This window comes from Mirounga leonina, unplaced genomic scaffold (assembly GCF_011800145.1).
Source record: "Mirounga leonina isolate KUSES-001 unplaced genomic scaffold, KU_Mleo_1.0 Mir_357, whole genome shotgun sequence".
In the NCBI taxonomy this organism is placed as follows: Eukaryota; Metazoa; Chordata; class Mammalia; order Carnivora; family Phocidae; genus Mirounga; species Mirounga leonina.
The window spans coordinates 6,614,703-6,630,629 of NW_023270702.1; the positions used below are offsets into that span (position 1 = coordinate 6,614,703).

At 38.3% G+C, this 15,927-nt stretch overlaps 1 protein-coding gene across 1 annotated transcript; it reads right to left on the minus strand.

Annotated features, from left to right (window-relative positions):
- Positions 1–2,595: 2,595 nt before the first annotated feature.
- Positions 2,596–15,421, minus strand: LOC118026996 (cyclin-A1-like). Its single transcript, XM_035030133.1, is given in 4 exon segments — positions 2,596–3,609; positions 3,720–3,772; positions 3,775–4,017; positions 15,343–15,421. Coding segments are annotated over 4 exon segments (1,389 nt in total).
- Positions 15,422–15,927: the final 506 nt, after the last annotated feature.

Sequence of the window (15,927 nt, forward strand, 5' to 3'; positions counted from 1 at the left end):
GGCTCCTGGCTCAGCGGGGACCCTGCCTCTCCCTCTCCCTCTGCCCCTCCCCCTGCCCATGCTCTCTCTCTCTCTGTATCTCTGTGTCTCAAATGAATAAATAAAAAATCTTAAAAAAAAAAATCTTTTTTTTAAATCTTTAAAACATCCCTTTTATTAAGCTATATGGGGAAGGAGAGATCATTGAATCTGTGGCATAGGGAATCCGTCCTGCCGAGAAAATGAAAACAATCTCTGCTTTTCTCAGTATCATCCACGCATGCTGCTGACTGGCCTGCCTGAAAATCGTTGATTTGCATGATGAAGTACTTACTTGGCTTTGGTGGAGTTTTTGAAACTCAAAGGATTTCTTATGTTGAAAAGATATTTTGTTTGCTTTTGCATGGAATGCATTTATTTGAGAGATGTAAACTTCTGGGACTTGTAGTAAATTTGAAATCTTAATTCTGCTGCATGCTCTTCAATGAGTTGTTTGGTTGGAGGATTATATTTAGCTTGAGATGTAATCACCTCGATTATAACAATTTTTGGAGTACTAATTTCACATCTAAACTGTGGATGCAGAGTCCAGGTACGTGGACACCTAGGAGGCTGCACATGGGATAATTGATACAAATTCCTTTTTGGAAATAGAGAAGGTTCTTTCACTTCTTGCTTCGAGCTGTTCATTGGCCGTTGTTAGATTCATGGTAATAATGTCTCTGTGCACTCTAATTTTTGTCAAATGCTTTTAAATTATTTTTAGCTAACTCATTTACATTGCTAACAGTGTAATATTTCAATATACTCGTTCATCCTTTTACGATACCCAAATAGATAGCAGAGTCTTTACCATGTTACTCAGCAAAAGCAGTTTTATCAATGAGCTAATTTAAGATTTCAAAGAACATCATTTGGATGAGCTCAACTTTATCATTTAACATTTATTTCAAGAGAGTGAGTAATAATAAAATATTTATTTGCCTTGGGAATTCTTTAGTATGATATTTGTTGCACCAGATTAACTTTTTAAAAAACATCTGATTTTCACTAATAAATGCGAACCTCCATTTAGTCCTGTGCTAAAGGACAGGAGGGATGGGCTGGCATGTTATGGGCACAGAATATTCTGAGCTGAATCCTGAATAAGTGTGTTTAACCAAAGGTGATTGATTCCTTGAGTCTATCAAAACCTTATCATGTGTTTTGCCACCTGTTTGTATCCCTACCTTCCAACTGTACCTGCAGCTCACAAAAAGTTTAAGAAAGAGGGTTCAGAAAAAAAGACAGAATTTACCTCCACCTGAACCAGACTTGGACACCAAAGGGCAGCTTCTGCGCCATGGGATAGGCAGATCCGAAACACTGAAACTCATCTGCCACTTTTACATCAATGGCCATGAAAAATCTTCCTGTAATTTCCTTAGATCAGCATTTCTTCTTACTTTAGAAGAGCTTAGTATTGTCTGCCGATTTGAGTTCTCATTGTTAACACATTTTTGGATTATCCCATCACCATTTATTGAACAGTCTACCATTGCTCAGTGATCTGTGATAAAACCTGTTCCATATGGGCAATACCGGGATGGGATCCTTTAGGAACTCCCTATTCTGTTCAACTGGTTAATTGTTTCTTCCTGGCCAGTGCTACACTATCTTAATTACTATTACTGGATAATAAGTTATGGCACCTGATTGAAGTCCTCTTACCTTGCTGTACTACTTCAGCACTGTCTTGACTATTCCTGAGCCTTTGTTCTTCCATACAAATTATAGAATTAAATTGCAAAGTTCTATAAAAACTTATTTTATTTGAATTACAATTGCATCTATATATTAATTTAAACCTTTTGACATTGAAATTAAATTGTTCTGACCTACAAAGATGACAATTTCTTATGGTTCTACGTAAAAGATTGAAGGGGAAACAAGTGACATTGTTCTGATAATTTCTGATAATTGAGTCTCTACTCATGAATATCATGTATATTATGGCCTGAAAATTTGTTCCCCTGCAAAAAAATTCATATGTTGAAATCCTAACTCCCAAGGATGACAGCATTAGGAGGTGGGGCCTTTGGTTGGTGCATAAGTCATAAGGATGGAACACTCATAAATGGGATTAGTTACTCATAAAAGAGACCCCACAGAGGTCCTTAGCCTCTTCCACCATGTAAGGATACAATGAGAAGGTGAACCGGGAAGAAGATCCTCACCAGAATACAACAATGCTGGCACTTTGATCTTGGACTCACGGCCTCCAAAGCTGTGAGAAATAAATTTCTATTTATAAGCTACTCATCTATGGGTAAGCTACCCAGTCTATTCTGTCATAGCAGCCCAAATGAACTAAGACAATGTATCTCTCCATTTACTTGGGTTTTCTTCACTATCTTTTTTTTTTCACAAGGCAAGTTGTTTGTTTATTCTTTAAAAAATGTTAGATGATATTACAAGTTACTAATGTCTAAGAGGACCTAACCACATTTGCATTTTTAAAAATATGGCATCTATCTTGTAGCAACACTAGTTGACCCAACCTGCAGAAACCTATAAAAGTTAAGATGAATTCAGTTGATCTGGAGGTGAAGTTCTGAAAGTGCTTCTGTAGGAAACTTACTGCAGAGAGAAAACTGCAGGTGGTTCCATCAGAGACACGTGCATGTACTTTGAAGTCTTATAATTCTCCCTAATTGCTTGCTGTGATCGATGGGATATATTAAGGCATGCTTTATGCAGCTCGCTCAGGCAAGGCACAATTTCATTTAATGAATAGCCTGTAAATGCAGCAAGGGTTTCTGGCCAGAAGTGGGTGTTCACAGTATAGCTGGCCAGGCAATAAGCTACTGCAGCTATCGGTGAAGGAAGATATTTCAAGAATGGGTCAGCTTCAAGAAGACTCAGTTCTGCTACATACTTGGCCAGATTCTCAGTTCTGGCGCACACTCCTTGTCTCCTTAAGTACTGAAGGAGAAACTGGTTGGTGGTTGGCACTGTGAGATCAAAAGCCAGGATTTTCAGGAGCAGATGTTCCATTCTTAGCAGTTGGCGTTTTGGGTAAGTATCATCAGTTATGTAGACAAACTTGTCTACTTCAGGTGGATATATTTCTTCATATTGAGAAGCCAGAAGAATCGCTGCTGTGCCTACAACCTGCAATTTCCCTCTCAGAATAGACACGCATGAAAGTAACCTGTCCAGGAAGATGAGAGCCAGGTAGAGAGTCTCTGCTCGAAGCTTATACTCTTCGCCGACCTCAACGAGCCAGTCCACCAGAATCGTTCGCATGCCTTCTGTGATGTCTGGTTGCTTCCTCATGTAGTGTGCTTTGGGCTTGTGTCTTATTTCAGCTTCTCTAAGGTACTGATGAATTCCTTCAGCATATTCAGTCACATTTAACACATCTGTACCAAAATCTGATGCATCTTCAGACTGGGAATGGAGAGATGAATCTACCACCATTGGGGAAACCGTGTTAAAATCCGGCAGGAAGTGAAGGTCTGACTTGAGTGTGCTGGTGTCTACCTCATACACATCCTCAAATGCCATCTCCTCTTTCCCTGTACAGCTGTCTCTGTCCCTCTGCTCGGGCTCATCCAGGTAGACAGCAAATCCTTGCTTGGCTGGCACCTGGACCATGTAGTATCTCATCCATGTAGATAGCAAATCCTTGCTTAGCTGGCTCCTGGACCATGCAGTAGCTCATCCATGTAGATAGCAAACCCTTGCTTGGCTGGCACCTGGAGTGAGAGCACTTTCTTTCCAGCTGGAGGGAAGACATTTTCTGATCCAGAAAACACCTGATTGTTGTGATCCCCTGGCCACAGGTCCTCCTGTACTGTCCATTCTCAGTCAGCACTGTTCTCTGTGGGGGATCCTGACCGAGCTGGGGTCTGGTTATCATCTGACAGGCATCAGGACCTCGAGGCATTGGAGCTAGGGCTACTCTGTTCTTGGAGCTGTTGCGATGCAGACCCTCAGTCTCCACAGAATGCAGAGCGGGCCTCACTCTTCTCAGGCTTATATCTTTATATAAGTCTCAAACAATTAGCAAATGCACTCTTCAATATCTTTTTGAGGACCCCTTATAATTTTTCTATTCAGATCTTGAACATATGTTATAAGATTTATTCCAAGGTATCTTAGTTTTTTCTTTTTCACTTTTTTTTCTTTCCGCTATTGTAAATGCTACCTTCTTCTTATTACACTTTCAGTTTATGCATATGTATGGAAATGCAAATTGATATAAACACTTAAATGCTTATAATAGTTAATCTTCAGATTCTTTGTGGCTTTCTTGTAGATAATCATATCATTTGTGAAAAAAAGTTTATAATCTACCTTTGATTTGAAAATTGATACATGATTTTGGGGGGGAGGAGGAGCAGAGATTATTATTCTTGGTAAAATGACATGACATTTTTTTTTATTCTTATGTTAATCCCCATACATTACATCATTAGTTTTAGATAAAGTGTTCCATGATTCATTGTGCATAACACCCAGTGCTCCATGCAGAATGTGCCCTCCTCAATACCCACCACCAGGCTAACCCATCCTCCCACCCCCCTCCCCTCTAGAACCCTGTTTGTTTTTCAGAGTCCATCGAATGACATGACATTTTATCTCCAAATAGGAGCCCTGAAGTTTCAGGGTTGTTTTTGTTTAATTTACAATCAACCTCTTTAATGGAACTTCCCAGCTTTTACAAACCAAAGAATTTACAATTGATTTTTAACTCGATCTGATCATCTCTATTTATCATCAGGAAGGTTTAATTGTTTATACTTCTATCTCTTTGGATTTATATCAACCATCTATTTTGTTTTGCGTGATTAACTTTCATCTTTCTCCATGGATTACTTTTACTGGATTCATCCAGTTTTCTTTCATCCACCTTTTCTATTGGTTTTGAGTTACATAATATATTTCTATTTCAAATGCCTTCTTCCAATCAATGCAAGGTCCCTGGAACATTTTCTTTAATGTCTTGATTTTATCACTGCCTCCTGATTTCAAATTATTGTCAATATTTTAGTTTCATTTTTAAAATTCTCCAACTAGGGGCGCCTGGGTGGCTCAGTCGTTAAGCGTCTGCCTTCGGCCCAGGTCATGATCCCAGAGTCCTGGGATCAAGCCCCACATTGGGCTCCCTGCTCCGCGGGAAGCCTGCTTCTCCCACTCCCCCTGCTTGTGTTCCCTCTCTCGCTGTGTCTCTCTCTGTCAAATAAATAAATAAAATCTTTAAAAAAAAAAAAAGAATCCTAGATTGAGGGTTGCTTTTCCTCAGCACTTTTTAGATATGTGATTTTAGTCTCATCCAATGTCTATTGGTAGTACTACTATTAATATGAAGTCTGTTGTCAGCCTAACTATATTCCTCTCTAGAAGAAATCTCTTTTTGTCTCTGGACTTCATTTTTGGGTTGTGGGGGTTTTCTTGGTTTGTTTGTTTGTTTCACCATAATACATCCTAGTGTGGTTATGTATTTTTATGTTTGTTTGTATTTGGGAGTTCATTTGGGTTTGGTGTTAGGCACCCATTATGATTTTTGAATTTGAGGGTTCATATCCCTCTTCAATTCTGAAAACTCCCTAGTCATTATCTCCTGGAATACTGTCTCCCCCTATGTCTTTTATTTTCTCTTTCTGGAATACCTGATTCTATCCCTTCATTCTATCTTCTTTATATCTTAACATCACTTCATAATTTCTTAAAACCATTTTATTTCTCTTTCTATTGTATTCTGGGCAATTTACTCAACTCTATCTTTCAGTTCTCTGGTTCCCATTTTAATTGACATTCATCTGCTATTTATCCCACCCACTGAACTTATTTTTTTACAATTACAGTTTCATATCCAGAAGCTTAATTTGGTTCTTCTTCAAAACTGCTTGGATTTCGCAAGCAGCTTGGTCTTTTGTCTGATTTTTAATTCTTTATTTCTTTGATATTTTTAAATATATGTAATTTGTAGTTTTCTTAAGATTGTTTTTTGGTCTTCAATTTTGGGATGCTAATTCTCCCAGGTATGATGTCTACTAGCTCTCTTTCACAGCAGATTTTTTCTCAAATTCTTCAAAGGGCTCTTACTATGAGCTTATCTTCAGTGAAGCTTGTCTGCAGTAGTTAGATTTTTTATGAAAGACAGACATATCAGCAAATAGCTTGTGATGACTGCTGTCTAAGAGGGGTATGGGCAAGGTGCTAGAAGACTACAGAGGAGTGAGAAAAAGAAAGGCTTCACAGAAGAAGAATAAGCCTGAGGCAGGAAGATCAGAAAGATGAACAAGATCTGATCTCTGGTTCAGTTGTGATAGATAGGTTTAGGGTTTTGGATGTGATAGAGGAAAACATCTCTGCCATTTATTCAGGCTTCCTCGCTGATTTGTGAAGTTGTGTAAGGTGTCTACACCCATTGCTCAAACTGAATTATGTGTGTTGGAGCAGGGATTCACTGAGATGCCAAACTCACCCAGTTGATGTGAAAGGAAATCCTAAAGGGAGCTTTCAGGTGGCTTCCAAAGAATCTCATCCATGGTTCCTCCTGCCTAGTTGAGTTGCTCTAAACTTTCTTTCTCCAAGACCAAGTATAAAATGTTTGAGTGAGGGAGCCTTCTGCCTAACATTAGACAAACAGCTCATGATCATCATGGAAGCATAACCTTGATATTGGCCTCAGAAGAAGTCTCTCATCACCAATCCTCTAGCCATAGGATCTTATTTCTTTGTTTAGGTTTTTGGGGTGTTTTACTGTTTTGTTTTGTAGGCATAAGAACTACTACTGGGGAAGAGGTGAAAGAGGAAAAAATAAGGAGATAAAAGGTAGAAAAGGCAAAAAAACCTTAATGCAAAAGATCTGACTGATAAGACAGAAAAGCTAGAGCCGAAGCAAAGAGAGTGCTCTAAGCACTCTAAGGAGTGAGGTAGAGCCCATAAATCAGGAAGGTCCTAATGGCCTGTGAGACCACAAGGAGATTTTATCCAACAGACAGTATAGAGCCGTTGAAAGATGTTGAGCCAAAGGATAATAGCAACAGTGCAGATATTGGATAGGGGTAGGGGCAGGCAGAACATGAGTGAATTCAATCAGAAACTATCATAATAATCCAGACTGGAACTCACACTGGCCTGGACTATGGTGGTGGCAGTAGGTAGAGAAGTGGATTGCTTCAGAAGAGGTTGAGTGGGAGTTGGAACTCCAAAGTATTTTTTTAGTCTTGTGTCTCATTTCTTCTTTACCAATTAATGATGTCATTCAATGTACCCTCGTTCCTGCCTACTCTTTGGTGTCTTGGGGATCTGTTTTTGAGAAGTACTAAATATATTTGTTATAAGTAGAACTTTCTGGTTTCTTATCCATATGACAGGCAGACATGTAGATAGAAATGTACATGAGGAGGTAGTTGTGGTGATGTCAATGGACATTTATTTCAGCAGATTGAATTATCTATCAGCATCTGATCTCTGCAAACTAAGTCAGGCTGTTCTGTCCGTTCTTCTACCTCTAGGAACAATTACACCCAGAGGATTCCTCCAAAGTTTCAGCAAGAAAGACCCGCACTCTCCTAATTTACCTTCCCGCAGGAAATGAGAGGAGAGGAACCTATAGATTTGTGCCAAACATGTCACTTTATTTTTTTTTAAGATTTTATTTATTTGAGAGGAGAGAAAGAGAGAGCACATGAGCAGGGGCGGGGCCAGAGGGAGAGGGAGAACCAGACTCCCCACTGAGCAGGGAGCCCGATGTAGGGCTCAATCCCAGGACCCTGGGATCATGACCTGAGCTGAAGGCAGATGCTTAACCGACTGAGCCACCCAGGCACCCCCGAACAACTCACCTTACTAAAACTGCCTTTCAGAGTGATCTGAAAAGGTCTGGGTACTTTATTCCTTAGAGATTGCTGTGGGCTCCTCCACTTAGGAGGGAAAGATCTAACAAAAGTTTATTTCTAAAATTCAGTTTTAGGGATTATGCAATTTCACCACTAAACTTGTACCTTCCCTTTGAAATGCTTTCACAATGCTTCAAACCCTTACTTTTCATTATTTTGAATGACTAAAAATCCTAAACTTTTGATGAACAAGGTTATTTTTCTTTTTTCCTCACCTTTTAGTTTCCCCTTGACTTATGATAACTCAGAAGAACGTTCTGATTTCTTTTAATTCCCATTAGCAACACTTCCTTCTTTCTGTGAGCTCTGTTAAGATTCCAGGGAAATGGGGGGTGCCTGGGTGGCTCAGATGGTTAAGCGTCTGCCTTCGGCTCAGGTCATGATCCCAGGGTCCTGGATCAAGTCCCGCATCGGGCTCCCTGCTCCGCGGGAAGCCTGCTTCTCCCTCTGCCTCTCTCTTTCTCTCTCTCTGACTCTCATGAATAAATAAATAAAACATTTAAAAAAAAAAATCCCAGGGAAATGGGAATATCTGATTTTTATTTTTTCTTTTATAATGGTACTAATATATCTTCCATATAAGCAAGTAGCCAGAAGTTTTGACCTGATTAAAACATCGAAATGATGGCATCAAGTTTGGTAAACTGAAATAATTTGTTGGATCTTTTAAAGGGAAAAAAAAATCCTTTCTCCAAAGATGATGATCCATTCTTTCCTAAGAAAATCTTTGAGACAGTTGTCACATCACCAACTCCACTTTGGTCACACAGAAAACCTCACAAAAGCTCCGCTCATGTGGTTTTGTAGCTGTTATTGGAAACAAAAGTTCCAAAACCAGTTGGACACAAAGAGAAGAAAATAAAACTAGCCACTGAGGCCTGAAATGCCAACTTTCACCATATGTAGTCCCACAAAAACCAAAAGGGAAAAATAATCAAAATAAAACACAACAGAGCTAGAATCACAGAATCAGGAGATAGGATTTGCTAAAGAGTTTCACCCAAACCTATGAAAATGAAAATCACTTTTACACAGCTGTCTCCCAGACCATAAAGGAATGTATTATTATGATTTGCATTGATCTGATTAGTGTATTTACATATTGCATCCTTCCTTCTGCACCACTCCCAGTCAGTGGGGTGTCCAGTACATTAAGAGTAATACAGTTCTGGAGTTAAAATAAAGTAAACACTCCCAAAAGTCTTTTATCTTCCCCTATACAATTAAAACAACTTGCAGAATATAGTACTGCATCAAAATGTGTTGGTTTCATTTACAAAATCATAGATTCTATTTGTTTTTTTTACCCCAAGTTTTAATAGTTTGTATAATAGATTAGTCCTTAAGTATACACATACACACACACACACACACACAGGTCCTTAATGGTATAAAGGGAAAATTATAAAGCAATTAGCACCCTATTTAGAAACAATCCAAAATTACAGAGTATTGTTGCCTTGCAACCTCAATTAAAGCTGTTAACTCAAAAGATTATGGGAGAAAAAAATGAGAAATAGTAGAGCAGACATGTAAATTAAAACATGCTCCTATGTACAAGATCTAATGAAAATCAGCCCAAGTCTAAAGGAAATCCAGCAGAAGACCTAAAAGGAATCAATTAAGCATGGCTTTTCAACTATCTTTTTGGTGGACTATCATGTAGCTTGTTTTTCTTAGGAAACTCTATCTATACAATACTGGCTTGAGTGTGAGGCAGGCTGGAACCTACAATGTGTGCTGATAGAGAGAAAGAAGTCTTTCCAGCACAGGCAAAGATGGGGAGCTAAGGGAGCTGCAGGGGCAGTGTTATATGACAGAAATTAACAACAGCTACAATGTGTTGACTTAATACCTATTTCACAAATTAGAAGATGGAATCTTAAACAGACCAAGAAATTTGCCAAAAAATCGCAATCTCATAAATGGCAGTCTAGCATATAAACCAGGTTGGTATGACTCCAAAGCCCAAATTCTTTCTACTCTACAACACTGTTACTCATCCTGAAGAGTTTAACCATGTATTTGACAAACTCTTCTGTTCTGTTCCCCTCTAACTGTTAGGGGCTGACAACAGGATGGTTCTTAAGGACAAAGACCATTAGGAGCTAGGCAGGAAACTGGTACTCCAACCACCAGCTAGGTTATAGTGGGAGGAATGTGCAGTCCAAGACAGTGAAAGGGGGCAGACTAGGGAGTGTGAGATCAAGGCAGAAGTCTGGTTCTATGTGACAGTTGCAACTTGGTAATGACACAGGTGGCTGGGATCCAACTGAGGTGTCTAAGTTCCAGACTGATTGTCTGTAGATACTTGGCAGTGATGGGAAGAGAGAAAAAGAGGCAGCTAATGGCTGAGCACTTATGAATGAACAGTGTGGTCATGTGAGGATGGTTTATGTACTGCTATCTTAGTGCAGGAATTGGGAGAGTAAGTGGCTCAATCTATGAAGTAAAATAAAGTATGAAGTAAAATAAAGATGACTTCAAGGCAGAGAAGAGTAAATGTATGTGGCCAACACACAACTTTCACAAACTAAGTACCATATTACATATCATCTCAAAACTTAGTGACCTAAAACAACAATGATGTATTACTTCCCATGACTCTGTGAGTTGACTAGGCTCACAAAGAAACAGGGCAGTTACTCTGCACAACATTGTGTCACTGAGACACTCACTTGACTGGATTCAGTAGGGAGCCCAGTTGAGCCAAGATGGTCTCTCATCTTCCAAGGTCTCTCTCATTACTCAGTAGTAAAGCCCAGTCTTAAGACTACCTCAGTTAGGGTGCCTGGGTGGCTCAGTTGGTTGAGCGACTGCCTTCGGCTCAGGTCATGATCCTGGAGTCACAGAATCGAGTCCCGCATCGGGCTCCCTGCTCAGCAGGGAGTCTGCTTCTCCCTCTGACCCTCCCCCCTCTCATGCTCTCTCTCTCTTTCTCTCTCTCAAATAAATAAATAAAATAAAAAAACCTAAAAAAAAAAAAAAAAGACTACCTCAGTTAATGGAGCTACATAATTGGCTGAATTTCCTGCCAATCAAGATAAATTCTCCAATTTTCCCTCTTACCTAGTATTCTCATCAACACATCTGCCTGCAGGACATGCCTATCTTTACTCCTGAAGTTTGTTATCATTAAGGGGAGAAATTTTGAGAAGGGACTGGAGGAACTATCTGGTCTGTCACAGCTCCCAAACAGAAAATGTTTCCACAGATGTAACAGCAGGAATCATGATGACTTCCAGGAGCACATTTGCAACTTCTAACTTCTCCATCAAAACAAAAGTTTAGAGCATTGACATGCACCTTTTATCAGGGGATGGAATAAATATTAGATATTCATTGACTTAGTGTGCTCTTGTGAGTTTAAATGAAAATCTATAGTATGAGTAAATGCCTTAAGAGTATAATAAAAAATGTATAGAATAATAAAATATGACTTCTAGTTTTACTTCAGCCATTACTTTACTGTACAAGCTTAAACACATCATTTGGCCTTTCTGATTCTCTGATCCTTGCTATGGATCGAATGGTCGTGTCCCCCCCTAAATTTATATGTTGACCCCCCCATCATTGTGATGGCATTTGGAAACGGGGCCTTTGGGAGGTAATCAGGATTAGATGAGGTCATGGGGGTGGGACTCTCATGATGGTATTATGGCTTTAGAAGAAGAGGAAGAGAGAGATCTCACCCCCTCCAGCATGTGGGGACATGGCAAGAAGAAAGTTGTCTGCAAACCAGGAAGAGGGTCCTTAGCAGAAACTGAATCAGCTGGCACCTTCATCTTGAACTTCTCAGCCTCCAGGACTGTAAGAAATAAATGTCTGCTGTTTAAGGCCCCAAGGCTATGGTATTTTGTTATAGCAGCTCAGGCGGACTAAGACAATCCTCTTCCATAAAATGAGCCAGAGGAATGAGAGATCTCTAAAATCCTTTCTAGCTAAAATTATATTCTATTGTTTTATTTCCTCTGTAAAGGAAATAAATATTGCCAAGTAAATATTGCCTGGCCATTGTTAAAGAGGACAGTCAAAGAAAATCAATGTAAAAATCATCTAAAGAGTAAAAATAATTTCCATCCCAAAGCAAGTACTTGGAAATCATTTCAGAAAACACAGATATTCTACTTATTAAAACTTCATAGCACATCTGAGTCCATCACTATTCCAGTACTATGACTTAGAAAAAAAAGTCAAGCCTGCCTACTTAGAGAAATCAGAAATCATTCATCCAGAAAACTACACAGAAACGGGGGAATAATCTTTGCATTGATAGTTACTGTTACCTTGCCTTGGCAATCCAGTGTAAAAAATATTTGTTGGAAGAAAAAATAAAGGAGTACTAAAATGCAGACATTTCATCACTTAACCCATAATTGTCATAACCTGATAATCTTTTAATCTATCTCTCTCTTACACATACATGCACAAAAATATAAAGCACTTCTCAGCAAAAAGTTGACAAACCTAAGAATAAAATAAATCTTTTTTCATGATTTCATTAATAAGATGAAAGTCTATTTTTGGTTCTAAAAACTATAAAGACAAAAGTATTTTAACATCCAATTTCCTCTTTAAACAATAATATCCCCATAAGAATACGTTAAAAATCAAAATGCACGTTCAAGTCCAGGTCAGTGACTTATGAGTTAATTCAGAAGTAGTTATTTTCGACTCTGAAGCCCTTTGTGACTCCCAAATTGTAGTATGGAATTAGAAAGAAAGGATCCAGTGATGACTGAACTTTTTCTCTTTTTGTCATTTTAATGTATCAAAAAAAAAATCAGATTTCCAAATTACCACATCAGCAGCAAATCCCACTAAGATCATAAAAAAATAGACTTTTTCTAAGTCTCTCCAAATTTATCCCCATGGTGTCGATATAATATGGTGTCTTAAGGGTATATTACACCATAAAACACACAAATAAAATTAATTGATTTATCAACATAGAAAGAGCAAGTATTTACATATCAAGGGAGATTGGCAGTTAAAGACTCATAAATCATAAGACAAAGAGGAACCCTGAAAGCCAGCTTTTCAATCCCCTTCCCCCCACCTTGGCAGAGGCATGTCCTTCAGTGATTTTCCACTTGGATATAAAGTAATTAACAAGCCTAGCCTGCTCAAATTAAACAATTGTAAGAAAAATAGCATTGGAATAATTAGGACAATTACCACCCTTATCATCTGATTGCGTATATACACAGTACATAACACAGTGATTTACCTAAACCACCCCAGACTGATTTATGTGGGGGTTTTCAAGTAGATAATGAACAAAGAAGATAATTCAGATAAAAGTCTACCATTCCTTCACCAAATATTTGTGCCAGACATTTAGCAAGAACTAGAAGCACAGTAATGAACAAATAAGACACGGACTCTGCCCTTCATGGAGTTTTGAGAGGGAGAAAGGAAGAGAAAACTAAATTTAATTTTAACATTAATTTAAAGAGAATATGTGAAACTTTATTATGGTTACTTATTGATTTGCCCCATATTGTGAGCTCCTCAAAGACATGAATAAAAATCTTTCCATATCTTTCATGGACTATGAAAAAATAGAGTTGGTGCTCAATGTATCTTTATATATATATATATATGGACAAACTGGTCTAAGTTTAAGGAACACCCTTCTTTACATTTTTCATTTCTAATATGATACACAATCTTCATAGGTAAAGGAGGTAAAAAGTCTTGAATATTTTTTTGTAATCTGCCTTGAAATATATCCAAATATAGCTAATCCATTTGTTTGCCATGGATATGCACAGGGGAACACCCAGTGCAGTGCTATGAACTTACCAACACTCACAAATGTCAGATGAATAAACTGAAGTATGAATCAACAAAGCAATAGGTAAACATGGGCATGGAATTCCAAAGTATCCATTTCACAACTTTGGTAGCATTAAGAAGAACTTCAGGAAACATGGATCATTAATTAGACTTTGGGCTTCATCTGGCCATCAGTGTATTGGCAAGCTCACTCTCTGTGTAGTGTGTATCTGCAAGATACAGGTTTATGTATAATATATTGCATCAATAGTATATATAGTCTCTTGAGAAATTCCTAATTCATAGTCCTTCTTTCTGCTCCACTTGTGATAATTGGTTCTTCACATTATAATTCAAAAGAGTTCTATGACTTCTAAGACTTCTACAACCAATCTGTTAAACCATAACTCACCTCCTTTAGGTCTTTGCTTCTTAATAAGGCTTACCCTAACGACTTCATTTAAAATTATACCTCCTCCAGTGCAGCAAACTCTCTCTCCCTTACCTTGCTCTATTTTTCTTCAAAGGCCTTATCATCGTCTCTTGACCTATAACCTCTCATTTAGTATGCAGCTTCCATGTAAGGGAGGTATTTCATCTTTGCTATTCATTGCTGTATTCTCAGCACCTAGAACAGTGCTTTTGGCACATAGCAGGTTTTCAAGAATTATTTGCTGACTGAATGATTGCCTGACCCCAAAAAAACAAAGTCTCCAATTTACTCCAAGGTCATTATAGGGCTGGCTGTCATACCAATTGTGACAGTTCAATCGGTATTCAGTAAACTTGAGTGACTCTAGCCTTAATTTTTCTTTTGCAGACCAGAAATATGGAACTACTTTGTCTCCCAAAGACACCAGCCTACCTCCCTCCTTTCTATCTTTCCTCCTGTTTTCCTTCTTCCAGGAGTATCCTTTTATCACCCAAACCCTACTCTCCCTAGATAATTCCTGCTAATTCTTTAAGATACTGTGTGCCCAGGATCTCCTTATCTGAATATCCATGACATGGTCCTTAGGCATCACAGCCCTAAATCCTAAGGTATCATTGCATTTTGCATTGAAATTATTCGTTACTTGTCTCTCTCTTCAACCAAACTGTAATCTCTTATAGGACATAGATTGTCTTATTCCTTTCTGCATGAATTCAACACAATAGGAGCTGAGTGAATAACAGAAATGAACTGAGTTCAGTGCTCTTAGGAGTCAACATCAAGTGATTCCAATAGAAGCAGGTGGTTTAGAGGGAAATGCAGGAAGTCCAAAGACCCGGATTCTAGTACTATCTCTGAACACTGTTTTTAAATCTGTAGAAGAGGATTAAACCAGTGCTAAGGCCACTTTCAAAACCGTAAGACTGTATTACATGTAACCTAATGAAAAGTCGTTATTAAAATGTCAGGTTTTCATGCTCCATCTGCTGGTTAAATTGTAGAAAAACCTTGAGGTCATTCTGAAATTGAAAAGTGGAGTTAGAAATATTTGTGACCAACAAGGAAAAAAATTTTTTTTAATTGTCTGTACTATTTATAAAAGACTAATAACCTAGAAATCAAAGAGTTGAGAAAGAAAAATAAACATTGACAATTGCATGATGATAGTGAAAAAAAACAAAAACCCTGCTACTTCTGGCTCACATACATACTGTGGATCCCAGCCTCCAGGGAGCCCCACCTGCTTATACTCACCCTCTTGTGTAATCACCCCACCAACACTGTACCAGGGCTGGTCTCTATGAACAACGGCATCCAGCAGAAGTGACGGCATGTCACTTTCCAGACTAAGGTATAAAAACTGAGGTTTTCATCTTAGATATGCTCCCTCTCTCTCTCACTCTCCCTCTCCCCCCACTCCCTTTTCTCTTTATCTCTCCCTCTTTTGGACCACTTTCTTTGATGGAGTTACCCAGCTATCATGACATGAGGACACTCAGGCAGCCCATGGAGAGGCCAATGAAGTAAAGCATCCAAATACTTTTTAAAAAGAAGTAAAATTATCTTTGTTTGCAGATAATATGATCTTATATAGAAAAAAATCCTAAAGATTCCAATAAAAACCTGTTAGAACTAATCAATGAATTCAAAGATGCAGGATACAAAATCAACATATAGAAATTAGTTGCATTTCTATATACTATAACAAAATATCTAAAAAAGGAAGAAAACAGTCCCATTCACAGTAGTATCAAAAGCAATAAAATACTGAGGAATAAATGTAGACAAGGAAGTGAAAGAGCTATACATTGAAAACTACAAGATGTTGGTGAAAGAAAT